At 34.2% G+C, this 14,485-nt stretch overlaps 1 protein-coding gene across 4 annotated transcripts in view; it reads left to right on the top strand.

Moving 5' to 3' along the window:
- Positions 1 to 14,485, top strand: part of GRM7 (glutamate metabotropic receptor 7) — an 884,465-nt gene that overhangs the window by 437,570 nt on the left and 432,410 nt on the right. For all 4 annotated transcript variants that reach the window (XR_008523197.2, XM_024243985.3, NM_001131533.1 and 1 more), the window contains 2 exon segments: positions 4,872 to 5,013; positions 13,032 to 13,186. Coding sequence is in view for 3 of the 4 variants with exons in the window: in XM_024243985.3 (XP_024099753.1) it covers positions 4,872 to 5,013; positions 13,032 to 13,186 (297 nt within the window). In the remaining variant the exon portion in view is untranslated.

The raw sequence follows: 14,485 nt of genomic DNA, 5'->3' as shown, positions 1-14,485 counted from the left end.
AATGTTTATGTTGAAGTCATCTCCTTACAATATAAGTGAAATTTTAAACCTGCCACATTCTCTTAGGAATCTGAGACAAATAAGGGATGGATTGTCTTTCCAGCAGGTACAATTCAAGCCTTCCAATAACTGATGGTCAAAACAGCATGTTTATTTCTCTTTCTCTGTTTTCCAATTTTCTTTCGTTTTTACATTTTAGCTTTATGAACAGGTTTATTCCCCATTACTATTTTAATAGCCAATCTCTCTCTTCTGTTGAGGTGTTTAATTTTGCTCACCTGCCGGCAATTCTCCGTAAGAGGGGATGAGCTTCTCAATTCTGCAATCATGAAACTCCGCACATCGGTTCCCCTAGTGTACACCGGGTGAGCCCTCAATCCATGTTTGCAGACTGCCCCTCTACTAGACATGTTGCCAAATGGAGTTTGCTCCAATTTGCTTAATCACTCAGCTGTAATTGAATTCTGATGAGAAGCTGGGTTTCCATCCAAAATTATACCCCTTCTCTTGCTGAGAAGATGGTAAAGTAGCCATTTCTTCCCCCCAGGAGTCGCAGGACAGTTTGCAGATGGTTTCATCCCTCTATCCTCCATAATGCTTTCCAGACTTGGAGGAATCATAGCATTGAGACTGTAGTCGCCATTGCCCAGGGATATGTCTGTTGCTGGCTCTCTGTACCATTGTGAGCTTTATAACAAAGCACAATAATTTACCCTTTCCTTCCTTTTCTCTATGCCACCTTCCTAAGAGCACCCTAAAAAAAATGTTTGGCTAGAATATCATTGAACAAATTCTACTTCTACCTGAGTAGGCTACAACCAATATGGAGACACCCAGGTGAATATGCCTCAAAATCTGACCACCTGCAGCAGTTTCACCTAGAGCAGCGTGGGCCCTAAGCTAGCAGCATCCGCATCACCTGGGAACCTGTTCCAATTACAAATTCACGGGCTTTATGCAAACTGACTGAGTAAGAATCTCTAGAAGTGGGGGTCAGAAATGTGCTTCACAAGCTCTTCTGTAAGTGAATTCAGATCTTTTCTGTTTGATCGTTTGTTTTTATTGCTGAGTTTAAGAGTTATTTATATATACTGGATACATTCTTTTACCAAACATATACTTTTAATCAAGTGTCTGGCTTGTGCTTTCGTTTTTTCAGTGCTGTCTTTCACAGAACAAAAGGTTTAAGTTTTCATAAAATCCAATTTATCACGTTTTTCTTTATAGATTGTGCTTTAGATATTATATTCAAAAACTCATTGCCAGACCCAAGGTCATATTGATTTTCTCTTTGTTTTATTCTGAAAGTTTTCTGGCTTTGTATTTTACACTTGGGTCTATTATCCATTTAGAGTTAATTTCTGTATAAGATATAAGGCAAGATTTATTATTTCTGCATAAGAAAATCCAATTATTTTGGCATCATTTGTTGAAAAGACTATTCTTTTTCCTTTGAGTTCCTTTGCATGTTAGCCAACAATCAGTTGACTATATTTGTGTTGGTATACTTCTGAGCCTCTATTTTCTTCCCTTGATTCAACCGTCTATACTTTTTACCAACGTTACACTGCTTAATTCCTGTAGCTTGAAAGTAAGTCTTAAACTTCAGTGGTGTGAACCTCTAATTTTCTTACTTTTCAGAATTGTTTTGACTATTTCCTTTACTTTTCCATATAAATGTTAAGTTAGATGTTGAGGTCTACAAAAATAAAATAAAAAAAATGTTAGTGAGAGTTTGCTCTAGATAGCATTGAATCTATAGATAGATTTGGGAAGAATTTACTTACACATTTAAAAATGTATTTTAGCCATGTTGTATAGTTTTCAGCACACAGACCTTGTACATATTTTGTTGCCTAAGCAGGACTGGTTTTTCGGTGATACTATTAAGTGGCATTGTGTTTCAATGTAAAATTCAGTAGCTCCTTGCTATGATCGACTATTGTTTATTGAGTTCATATCCTGCAACCTTGTTTAAGGCACTTATTCTAGGAGATTTTTTGATAGCTTTTTTTTGGGGGGGGGGATTTCTCTGTCATATATAAATAGAACTGATTTTATTTTTTCCTTTGAAACATGTATATAGTTTGTTTCTTTTCCCCCCCTCATTTTGGCAAGGGTTTATAGTACAGTATTGAACAGGATAGGGCAACCTTGCCTTGTGGTCTCTTACTATTAAATGTGATGCTAGCTGTAGGCTTTTTATAGATGCCTATTATTAGGCTAAAGAAATTCTCTTCTAATTCTAGTTTACAGAGTTTAGTATTGTTATTATAAATATATATACATATAATTTTGTTAAGTACTTTCTCTGCATGTATTAAGGTGCTCATGGTTTTTCTTATTTAGTCTGACAATATGTAAATAATAATGATTGATTTTTCAAGTAATAAGTTAGCGTTTTGTTCTTTGAATAAAACCCACTCAATCTTAATGTATTATCTTTTTAAAAATGCATTGCTGGATTTGTTTTGTTAACATATTTTTAGGAATATTTGCAAATATGTTCCAAGTAATATTGTCTATATTTTATTTTTGTTTGGTAATATCTTTTCCTGGTTTAGGTATTAGGTAATACCTCATAAAATGAGTTATGTTCTCTCTTCTTCCATTTTCTGGAAGAGATTGTGTAGATCATGTTTTATGTATTCATTCACTGATAATTCATCAGTTAAACCATCTGAGCCTGAATCTTTATTTTCTGAAAGATTTTTAAATGACCAGTTTGGCATTTTTAATTTACATAGGACTATTCAGATTACTATGCATTCAGTTTTATTACTTTGTATCTTTCAAGAAATTCTTTCATATCATTTACATAGCTGAACTTATTAATGTAGAGTTATTACTAATATCGTCATATTATATTTTGATATCCATGAGATCATCAGGGTTACCCTTCTTTCATTCCTAAATAGGGTCATTTGTTAGTTCTCCCTTTTTGTCTCAGTCTACATTTCATATATATCAATTTTATTTATATTTTCAAAAACAACTTTAAAAAAAAAAAAAAAAGCTGGGATCTTGCTATGTTGCCCCAGCTGGTCTCCAACTCCTGGGCTTAAGTGACTCTCCCTCCTCAGTCTCTTGAGTAATGGATCTGTAGGTTTTCACAATCATGCTCTGCTAAAAATGCAGCTTTTATTTCATTGTTTTTCTCTATTATATTTGTTTTCAAACTCACTGATTTTTGCTTTACCTTTTATTATGTGCTTTCTGCTTTTTTTTGGTATTTACTCAGTTATTTTCTCTTAAAGTGAATGTTTAGGTTGTTGATTTTAGATGTTTCTTCTTTTTGAATATAAACATATAATGCTATGTTTCCATCTAAACACTGCTTTATCTGTAACTTACAAATATTGATATATTGTACTTTCATTTATATTTAGCTCAAAATATTTTAAAATTTACTTTGACACTTTTCTTTGACCCATGGATTATTTGGTAGTGTATTGTTTAATTTCCAAGTGTTTGGAGATATTTTTGTTATCTTTCTGTTATTGATTTCTACTTTGATTCTGTTATACTCTGAGAAAATACTTTATATTATTTCTATGCTTTAAAAATGTTATTTGTATGGCTCAAAATATGGTCCATCTTAATAAATATTGCATTTGTGCTTGAAAAGAATAAATGCGTTTCTGTTGTGTGGGTTGTCAATTAGGTCAAGATGATTGATAGTTTTGTTGGGTGTTTATATTTTAAAGAAGGACCACAGTTGATTTCGTGCATACTGAAAGTTGAGAGCCACTTAGAGTGAGCTAACACTAATTGGAATTCCAGTGTAATGAAGGCTTAATTTTGTATTTGATTTTATATTTGTCTATGTTTGTGGAAGTCTAGAAGCTTCCACCCAGTTGTCCATGTTCTAGGTGTGAGCTTGTTGATTACAAATATCTCCTAAACACATTACACATTAGAGTAAGGTTTTTTACCTGTCTCTGCCCCTGGGTCTTGTGCCCCTTGGACGGCCATTAGGACTTTTCTACAAATATTTCCTCTACCCTTTTTATCAATGCTGGCTTTTAAGTGTGTTTCATAAAATGCTAGATCCAGGAGCAGCTGCTAAGGAAGAAGCAGGGAAGTAAGATGTATACACATTGCTTAGTAAACTGATGCATGTTTCTCCATCTTGAAATTCATAATGCCAATTAATATCATACTGGCTCTGACAAGTTTGGAGTTAACATATCTCTATTCCTCCCTTTCCCTAACATAAAATGAGCAATACTAAATACTTTATAAGATTTTTGAGAAGACTAAATGAGATAACATCTGTAAAATATTTAATGATGGCTTGGGCACATAGTATGTTGTCAATAAGTGTTTGTTGCTATGATTTACTATAGTTGATGTTCTTGGTTTTAGTTTTATTCCACTTATTCCACTGGAATTGATCTTTAAAAATAGAGATGGGTATAAAGGGAAAAAAAAATTCTGGGAATGCAAACACCACAAAAGTAACAGAGATACACAGAGCTTTACCTGTTCCAGTTTCTTTATTGTGGTTTACTTTTTGTAGTGTTATTAAGGGGTATTACATTCATTTTAAAAACCTTCTTCAACCCAGCCACTTTTTCTTCCTGCCTAAACCTGCCACCTCTGAAGTAATATCATTGGTATTGCTGGGAATAATTAGATATTTGTAAGTGTACTATAAAGAGAATGTCGTGCAATACCATGGAAAGTGAATTAGGTACGAACAACATCTCAGGGCTCAGCATGATGTCTTATGCCATCCTCGCTTAGCAACAGCATCAAGGAAGTATTGCATATCCAGGATTCAGAATCTCCTCCTCATCTACCTTCCTTGGCTCCTTTGACATCTCTGTGGAAATATTATTGACACTATGTTTTCTTTTCTTAAACAGGTGGACTCTGCATTGCCCAGTCCGTGAGAATCCCCCAGGAACGCAAAGACAGGACCATTGACTTTGATAGAATTATCAAACAGCTCCTGGACACCCCCAACTCCAGGGCCGTCGTGATTTTTGCCAACGACGAGGATATAAAGTAAGAATAACTGGTGACATTTGTTAATATGCATGTTGCAATTTTAGGAGAGAGAAAGATTAGGCTGCTGGCTGAGACAGGAAAAGATAGCATAAGATCAAAGCTGTAATCATACAGTGGCGGAGTCTGTGCTTGCCTCTACCCAATACATACAGTCGTAGCATGTTATGGTCACGTGTTTTCCCTCTATTAGCAGAATAAGTGTATTCAATTATTTGTAAAAACAGAAAAAAAATCTCTAGATCTTTTAAAGGTGGTTTTATTTAAAAATTTTTCCAAATATATTAATAACAGATTTTTTATTATTATTATTATACTTTAAGTTTTAGGGTACATGTGCACAATGTACAGGTTAGTTACATATGTATACATGTGCCATGCTGGTGTGCTGCACCCATTAACTCGTCATTTAGCATTAGGTATATCTCCTAATGCTATCCCTCCCCCTCCCCCCACCCCACAACGGTCACCAGAGTGTGATGTTCCCCTTCCTGTGTCCATGTGTTCTCATTGTTCTGTTTCCATCTATGAGTGAGAACATGCAGTGTTTGGTTTTTTGTCCTTGCGATAGTTTACTGAGAATGATGATTTCCAATTTCATCCATGTCCCTAAAAGGACATGAACTCATCATTTTTTATGGCTGCAGAGTGTTCCATGGTGTATATGTGCCAATTTTTCAGAGAAATGCAAATCAAAACCACAATGAGATACCATCTCACACCAGTTAGAATGGCAATCATTAAAAAGTCAGGAAACAACAGGTGCTGGAGAGGATGTGGAGAAATAGGAACACTTTTTACACTGTTGGTGGAACTCTAAACTAGTTCAACCATTGTGGAAGTCAGTGTGGCGATTCCTCAGGGATCTAGAACTAGAAATACCATTTGACCCAGCCGTCCCATTACTGGGTATATACCCAGAGGACTATAAGTCATGCTGCTATAAAGACACATGCACACGTATGTTTATAACAGATTTTTATCCAAAGAATGGTTCTCTTAATGTAAAAGAAAAATGTCTTAAAATTCTGGTTTTATTGCTAGTGCTTTAACTTCAATATGTTCAAATAAAAAACTTGTCCTACCTCTACATTCTCCAATCCACTTTTTCTTTCTTTTCAGAACTTGATCCTTCTTGGACTAAAAAATCTGCTTGTAATCTTGACTTTGCTTTTTTCCTGGTTCCTTGTATTGTTGGCCAAGCCACATAGAAACAAGCTCTGACATGTTTCCACAATGTAAATGTCTCTTGCTTTCTTTTCTGATCACTACCAACCTGGTCCGGAGTCCTTATTTTTAGAATTTTTAGAATATTTATTTTTGTAATCTTTATTTTTAGAATAAACAGTAAATAAACCTGATTACAAAATTTAAAATAAACATACAATCTCCATCTTGTCCCATAGCTAACAAGTTCTCTCCAGGTACAATAGCTAATTAAAAGTTTCTTGTATATTCTTGTGGAGATATTCTGCATATATGCTAGAGGGATGTGCTGCTTGTTTTTACACAAATGGTAGCATATTGTGTGCATTCCTGTTCAGCATTTTGTTTATCATTTTATCATGGAGATCACTGAATATCAGTACCTGTACATCTACTCAGTCTTTTCATTCACCAGGCAGAATTTTATTTTACAAAGGTACTATAATTTATCTAACTGCTCCCTTATTAATTGACATTTAATTTGGATTACAGACTATTGAAGTTATAAATAATGCTGTAATTAACTTCCTTTTGCACAAATCTGTGTGTATAAATATAAATAGAAAAATATGTTAATCTACAATGTGTTATGCAATATATGAATTAATAATGTGATAAAAACGTAACATGCAAGTATACTTTTTGTATATATTATAAATATTTATAAAATAAATTCCTATTAAAAAACTTCTAAGACAAAGATATGTCCCTTCTTAAAAATATATAAATATTGTCTCCCAGAGAAGTCATGCCAATTTACACTTCCATTGATGTGAAAGAGCTATTTGTGTGTGTTTTAAATCTTTGTCTATCTTATAGTTCAAAATAATATGTCATTGACTTTGAAGGTGAATCTTCTATTCAGGGTAAAGGTTTAATGGCCTGGGCCCTTAAATTCCTGCTTGGATTTTTCAGTCTTTACCACCAGCGTCTCAAACCTGTCTCTCTCCCTGCTTTGTGTATCCTAGACACTGCCCCTGAATCCATCCATCTCCTAGTATAAAGCTCTGACCACAGGTGTGGTGGCAGGGCTGTTAAATGGAAAGAGCTTTGAATTTTTAAATGAGGATTATTTGCTTCTTAGATAATGAGCACTGTCTGACCTTAGGCAATTTCCTCCCACTGCCTTCCAGGTTCTGTGGGCCTCAAGACTCCTACCAATAAAATGAACATCCTTTGGAGTTCTTTTTCGGGTGATCTGGCCGTTTCACCTTTCTAGTCTTATTGTATTCCAAATTCCCTCATGATTTGCTACTGTAGGCACACTGCTGTGGTATGGTCTCCCTCCCAATTCTGCATGCATTCTTTCCCCCTCCCTGGCCCGTGTTTCCTTCCCTGTTTCATCACCTCAATGCTATCTCTAGTGCTGTCCTCTCAGGGAAGATTTCTCTGATCAATGCCACTTTGGAAAATTCTTCATACTAACTCAATTTCATTGTTTATGCGAATGGTGTCATTTTTATTGTTGGATTGTTTAATTAATGTCTGTATTCTTCACTAGTTCATAAACATTAGGGCAGAAATGATGCCTCTTTCGACCTGCTTTTGTATTCTCAATAACTATTCCAGGGCTCAGGACATAGTAGCTCAGTAAATGGCATTGAACAAGTGAATGAAATTCCTAACCTAATGCTTCATATTTAATAATTTAACAATAAGCTTCTTTTTTTGCTGAACTTCCAGGTGATTTAATATATGGTCTCATTTTTACAGTTTAGGCCTCATCTACGTTCATCCAATTCTCCATCCAAAATGCGTAACTCTCACCCTCCGATTTGTTCTGATTACTTCTTCATCATGGTCTTTGCTCACGATGTTTTTTTCTCTCGTTATCTATCTGTCTAACTTACGTCTCTTCTTCAAGGTCTGTTTCAAGCATTCCCTTCTCCAGTTCCGGAGAATTGATCCTGATTCTGATCATCCCTTAAATGTATTATTTCTCTCCTTACAAAATTATCTTACGACATTTTTTTCCTCACTTTGTATTTTAGGTTTCTATGAGATTTTGTTTTCCTAATATTACTCTTTCTGTTCCAGTACTTTAAAAAATATCTGCTAATACCCTTCTTATTCTTCTTGTTCATCTTATAAGTCCTTTTAACACCCATTTTACACTTTTGCTAAATACGTAATACCTTGGTAAAATATGGCCTCATGTTTATTTTTAAATAGATTGCACAAGGCACATAAAAGATGTATGGCAATTAGTTCTGGTAACTAATTGGTTATAATACTGTTGACTTTCAAGTAATGTGAGTTTTTCATATTTGGATGTAAACTGTATTCAGTAATTATATTCCATAATTATACCCATTCTTTTGCATTGGACTTGTTTGTGTGTTAAACATTATTGTATATTGTCATTCATAATAGTGATGACAATAATTATTCTTGAGCACAGTACTAAAAGCCAACAGCATATAAAAATTTATTCTAAAACATGATCTTAAACACAGTGTCTGAAGTGTACTGGTAACCCATAATGTTACGTTATTTCTTTCTTCGGAAGATTTACATTGTAGATGGGAAAATTTGAGGTTTCTTGGAACATTAACTTCAAATACTTTGTCAGAGGCTAGCAGTGAGAAGACATTAATATCTAAATTTTAAAGCTAAGTACTGAATCAGTCATGGGTAGTGATGATTTGGATTTTAGACAAGCGTGGATTCTTTTTCTAAAATAATTTATTCTGATTATAAAAGGAACACATGCTCATTGTAAATCCACTGGGAAATAAAGATTTTTTTATTGTTTTTTTTCAATAAAAGGAACCCTTATATTTTACTTTGCCCCCCCAGTTTGCTAGAAAAATTAAAGGTTAAGGAGAATAATCACAAACAGTAATTTTAAATAATCTTCTATAAAACCTGCAATTTCAACACTCAGAGATAACTGCTAATACAATTCTGGTTTAATTTTTGCAATAAGTTTTTTATACATACACAAATTTTCCCCAACAGAATAAAAATCACATAGAATTTTGTCATTTTTTACAATTCATATTATAGATTAATCATTTCATATCACAAGTACTTTTAAGTGCTTTAATTATATTCTTATAACCTCCAAATTTTACATAAATATATTAAACTGAACATACTTTTGTGTTTTTATCAGTTTTTACTTTCTTTTCCTGTTTTACTTGGCTTATCCCTACCTTTCTCTTCAAACTTCGTCAGCACCTCCCCAAACTTGTTAATAAAAATTGTACGTCGTTCTATATTTTTGGTGCCTTGATATGATTCTATGCTTTTAACTATGCATATATACACATATACAGGCAATTTTTGGCCAGCTTTTATTTTGTGAAAATTAAATATTTTATCATGTATTTAATTTTAATTTTCTTTTTTAACATGTGGTATCTAGTTTGATACCTTGTGGAAATCAATCTATATTTTTAATTGCTCTAGAATTCATCCTTTGGGTGTATTGTCATTTTTTTTTTTAAACCAGTTTCCCATTGGTCTGTACTTAGGTTAACCCCAGTAATGAACAGACATTTTGATAGCATCTTTGATCATTTTTGGATATATTATCAAAGTGGTATCTCTAGGCCAGAAGTATTAACATTTGATTGTTCTATTTTTTTTTTTTCAGACAGAGTCTCACTCTGTTGCCCAGGCTGGAGTGCAGTGGCGTGATCTCGGCTCACTGCAAGCTCCATCTCCCGGGTTCACACCATTCTCCTGCCTCAGCCTCCTGAGTAGCTGGGACTACAGGCACCCGCCACCATGCCCAGCTAATTTTTTGTATTTTTAGTAGAGACAGAGTTTCACCATGTTAGCCAGGATGGTCTCAATCTCCTGACCTTGTGATCCGCCTGCCTCGGCCTCCCAAAGTGCTGGGATTACAGGCGTGAGCCACCATGCCTGGCTGATTGTTCTATTTTTATGAAAATAATAAATACATAAAAAAACTAAAATATGACTAAAGTACTTTTGATGCAAAACATTAGTCTCCTGTTCCATCTCACCATGCTTCCTGGTTCTGTTCTCTTTTGGCAGTTACTTTAACTCTTTAAACTGTTTCTTCTGGTTTTATCTGCATAATGTGTACATGTTACAATTTTTAAATTATTAATTTTAAATATTATCTAATTCTTATGTTAAATAGAACTTATTCCTATCTCTATTCCTATCTCTAAACCTCATAGTATTCTATCAGGTTTTAATTTAACAAAAATCAGTATTTACATTATTGTGATTATATAAATATGATGCACGACAGCATCAAGTATTTTTTCTATGGTAATTTTTTTGGAAAACATTTTGTTGTTTTTTGGAGTTAATATGACAGTCTTCATACTTTCATGGTTATCTTTAATATTTTTTCTGTTGTTGTTATAGGCCTTTCACTTTTCTCCATATGTTCATATATAAGATTATCTGAGTTGCCTTATTTTTCCTGAATACATCTTCCTGAAATTTCCATTATTCTGTTTTAATCTGGATCAGTTATTATCATTTGAAGAGTTACTTCCTCTCTCTCTTTGTTTTACCACTTCCTTTTTTCTGGACCCTAACTGAATTTTATTCTTGATTTATTTCCTCATTTTGCTGGAGCATATCCTGTAGCTTCTTTTTTTTTTTAAAGAGTAAATTGAGGGAAAACTTTTTCATGTGTTTTACATCTAAAAAATGTTCTCATTCTGCCTCTACCCTTAATTAGTAGTTAGGGTGGTAATGTGCAGCCTCATATTTATTTTTATTAATAAATGCATCATACCTGGTAAAGAAGTGATTTACAACAAATAGCTGTTGTGACTAATGAGTTGCAGAACTCTTAACTTATAGGGAACTTAGGGTTCTAATTGTGGAAGGAAAAATCTAATAGAGCTACTGAACAAATATGCAAGTTCTATTTGTATTGAGATTCTTTGTGTGTTAAATATTACAATTTTAAAGTCTTTTTGTCAGAATTTTGAAGCCATTGCTCCATCATCCATCATCCATCCTTTTTTTTTTTTTTTTTTTTTGCCTCTTGAGTGGTTAATAATATCATTTCTTTTTTTTTTTGCATGTCTTCTCATTTTCTCTTGAAGAGCTTTTAGAACATTCTCATTATTTACAGAGGTCTTATATTTTGTGACATGCTAGATTTTCCTTCCATTATGCGGCTAAGTTTTTAAACTTGAAAACTTGTATTTTCAATTTTTTGGAAATTTATTTATGAAAAATAATATTTAAAGATTTACTCTATTTTGTCTGTACATTCTTTTTTCTCTAAATGTTAGCTGGATATAGGTCTTCTTGGGTTGATTATTGATAAGAGGAAGAAGAATCTTATTTCTTCTTATTTATTTTCCAACTTTTTGTTGTTTTGCTTTCTAGAGAATTTTCTGCACTTTATGCTAATTTAATTTTCATTTCATATTTTTAATAAGAGCTGTTTCTTGTTAGTTTTTCATATCTTGTTCTTGATTACAGATATGATCATTCTCATTTAAATGTGTTTATTATTTTTTTTCCCCATATATTATCTCTGCTCCACCCCACACATTTCCTTTTCCTTGTTAATTTTTCTATTTGGCAATGGAGATTTTCCTCAATAATGAGTGTCTTCTGGCAATTCACATATGAATAAGGCAGTAAAAAGCTCTGTGCCCATGGGCAGTGCATGACAACTGATGGGGTTCCCAGGGAATCAGATTGGCCATTCCGCCAGAGGACTTCTTTATAACAATATCTAGAGTCTACTTTCTGATATATATCAGATTTTTACAGAAAAATTGTTTTCTACCTGGGGTGACAAACCCCTATTTCCTAGCATTTTGTGAGCAGAAGTTGAAGATTCCTAGAGTGTCTTAACATTTCAATTTCTGTTATACTGACTTTTAGTCATTTCCTCCCATCCCCATCTGCAGGTTTAACATACCATCTCTTATCCACCTTTTACTATTTTGGTGTTTACAATATCAGAACCTATTTCTTATGCTGCTTTTCCTATGCTGCTGCTTTTTTTTTTTTTTTTTTTTTTTTAGAAAACTGTCATTTCCTGCCTGGAAGAAAAAAAAGTAGAACTGGCCTTTGTCAGCTTATTCACAATCTTTGACCCAATCTTCCTGCATTTAGCCATGTAGCTCTGTGGTGCCTGATACTCCCAAGTCCCAAGAGACAAACAAACCACTTATCCTGTGGTCTTACCCACCAAAGGGGCTTCAGTTGTAGCTTTTTCTGATCTACCAATGCAGTTACGTCTCATCAATCCCCTCTTCCAAAAATACTATTGCAATAACTTTTTCATTAATAACTAGTTCCCTTTTTTCTTTTATTTGCTCTCATTGTCCTGATTATACACAAGTTATAAATTTTTCATGTTTAACATGGAGTTCTGTTTATTTTAATAAATAATTAACATCTTTAATTCATAATCATATTGCTTTTCAGAGATAATATATACCATCAGCAGTAAATGAGAGTGCTTATTTCTCCAGCCCCAAGCCAAAACTCTTAAAACAAAACAAATATTTTGGCCAATATGTGAAATGAATTTGTTATCTTTGTCTAATTTGCACTTCCATCCTTTCTAACATATGTAAATATGTGTCTTTACCTTATTGGACAGTTGTATTTATCTTTTTATCTTTTAACAATTACTATTACCTGCTCTTGTTTCTCAAGATGCTTTATCTTTTTCATTATTGGTTTATAAAATATCTTTATATATTAGGGATATAAATTTATTATGTTTTTGCAATTATTTACTTTTGGAGAAAGAATAGTACCTTTCCTTTTGCTGACTCTTAATATACACAGATTCAGCTGATGTTCTTTATCATTAATATAACTTTCCATATTTCTTTCCACAGGCAGATCCTTGCAGCAGCCAAAAGAGCTGACCAAGTTGGCCATTTTCTTTGGGTGGGATCAGACAGCTGGGGATCCAAAATAAACCCACTGCACCAGCATGAAGATATCGCAGAAGGGGCCATCACCATTCAGCCCAAACGAGCCACAGTGGAAGGTATGGGTTTTGTCAGCAGTAGGTTTGCTGAGAGAAGTTCTGGTGCCATGCTGAATGGCCAAGCATGTGACTTTTTAGGGGTTTGGCATTTTTACCAAACTCATGTGGAGTTGTTTCAAACTTATAGCCATGAAATGCAAATGAGGCCACACACCTGCTCTGTTCTTTTAGTTGAAATTCCTCTTTTGAGGAGATCATGCTATTTTCATAATATCACGATTAGCAAACATTCTTTCTTTTTCATTCATGCCACAGGAGCTACTGATAGGAGAGCATTATCGTTAATAAGTAAAGTATACACATCCAAGTGTGTATAAGTGAGCTACATTTTCCAAGAGAATACTTTCACTTTGTAATGCATCCATTATTTCCTTAGCAGAAGAACTACAAGAACCGTTTCCCCCCTTACATCTCAAGGTCCCTTCCAGCTCAGGGAGGCTGTAATACGGCCCATCACCTCTCTCAGGCACCAGCATCCCCTCACCTTCCTAGGTCGCTTTGGTTTTCACTCTCTCCTTCTCTTGCCTTTCTAAATTTATGCCTCTTTCTTTGCCTTCCTTGCTACTGCAAGGATATTTTGAGAGGCAGAAGTAGGAAAGAGTGTCTGTTGCCACCCTGTAATCTGACAAAATTTGCTGATTATAAGTTATGTTATTCTTTAATTTGGAAAGAAAAGTTATTTCTAAAAGAAGACACTGTGTAAAGAAAATGGGACTCCTCTGCTGATAGCCTGCTTTGTGTTCCTTTTCTGATGGGCCATGTCTCCAAAGATTCTCTAAAACATACTTTGCGCATTAAAAAGAACTCTATCCTCTCACTCAAAAAGGGATCAAATATTTGCATTTTCTATTCTCTCTCCACTCAGATCTAATTAATTATTCTCCTCAGAAGGCTGCATGTTCTGTGTAGGCTTTTTAGACAAATCAGGTTGTGGTTCTGTCACTGTTTCCTTTCTGTTATCTGGAGGAGATAAAAATCCCATGAGTCACCCATGTTTTCATTGTGAGGCTTTGAATTAATTTCATTCCCCAGTACATATCCAGAAAAGATTGCCTATCTTACAACCCAGACCAATGCATTTGCAGATGGGTTGCAAGAGTAAAGGACAATATTTTAACCTTCTCCATTCCTTGCACTGTAAAAGCTGTGTATCTATTGTGTACCTTGCTCAGTGCTAGGAGTCAGGAAAATAAAAGATAAGGACTCAAAATTCTCACCCTGAAAGCATACAGAGCTGAGTGCAGGTGTCAGAACAAGCAGAGACTACATGGGAAACATTGTAAGTACAGTACGGAGGGC

This window comes from Pongo abelii, chromosome 2 (assembly GCF_028885655.2).
Source record: "Pongo abelii isolate AG06213 chromosome 2, NHGRI_mPonAbe1-v2.0_pri, whole genome shotgun sequence".
Classification (NCBI taxonomy): domain Eukaryota; kingdom Metazoa; phylum Chordata; class Mammalia; order Primates; family Hominidae; genus Pongo; species Pongo abelii.
Note: the sequence above shows the minus strand (reverse complement) of the source record. Positions and strands in the feature narration are given on the sequence as shown.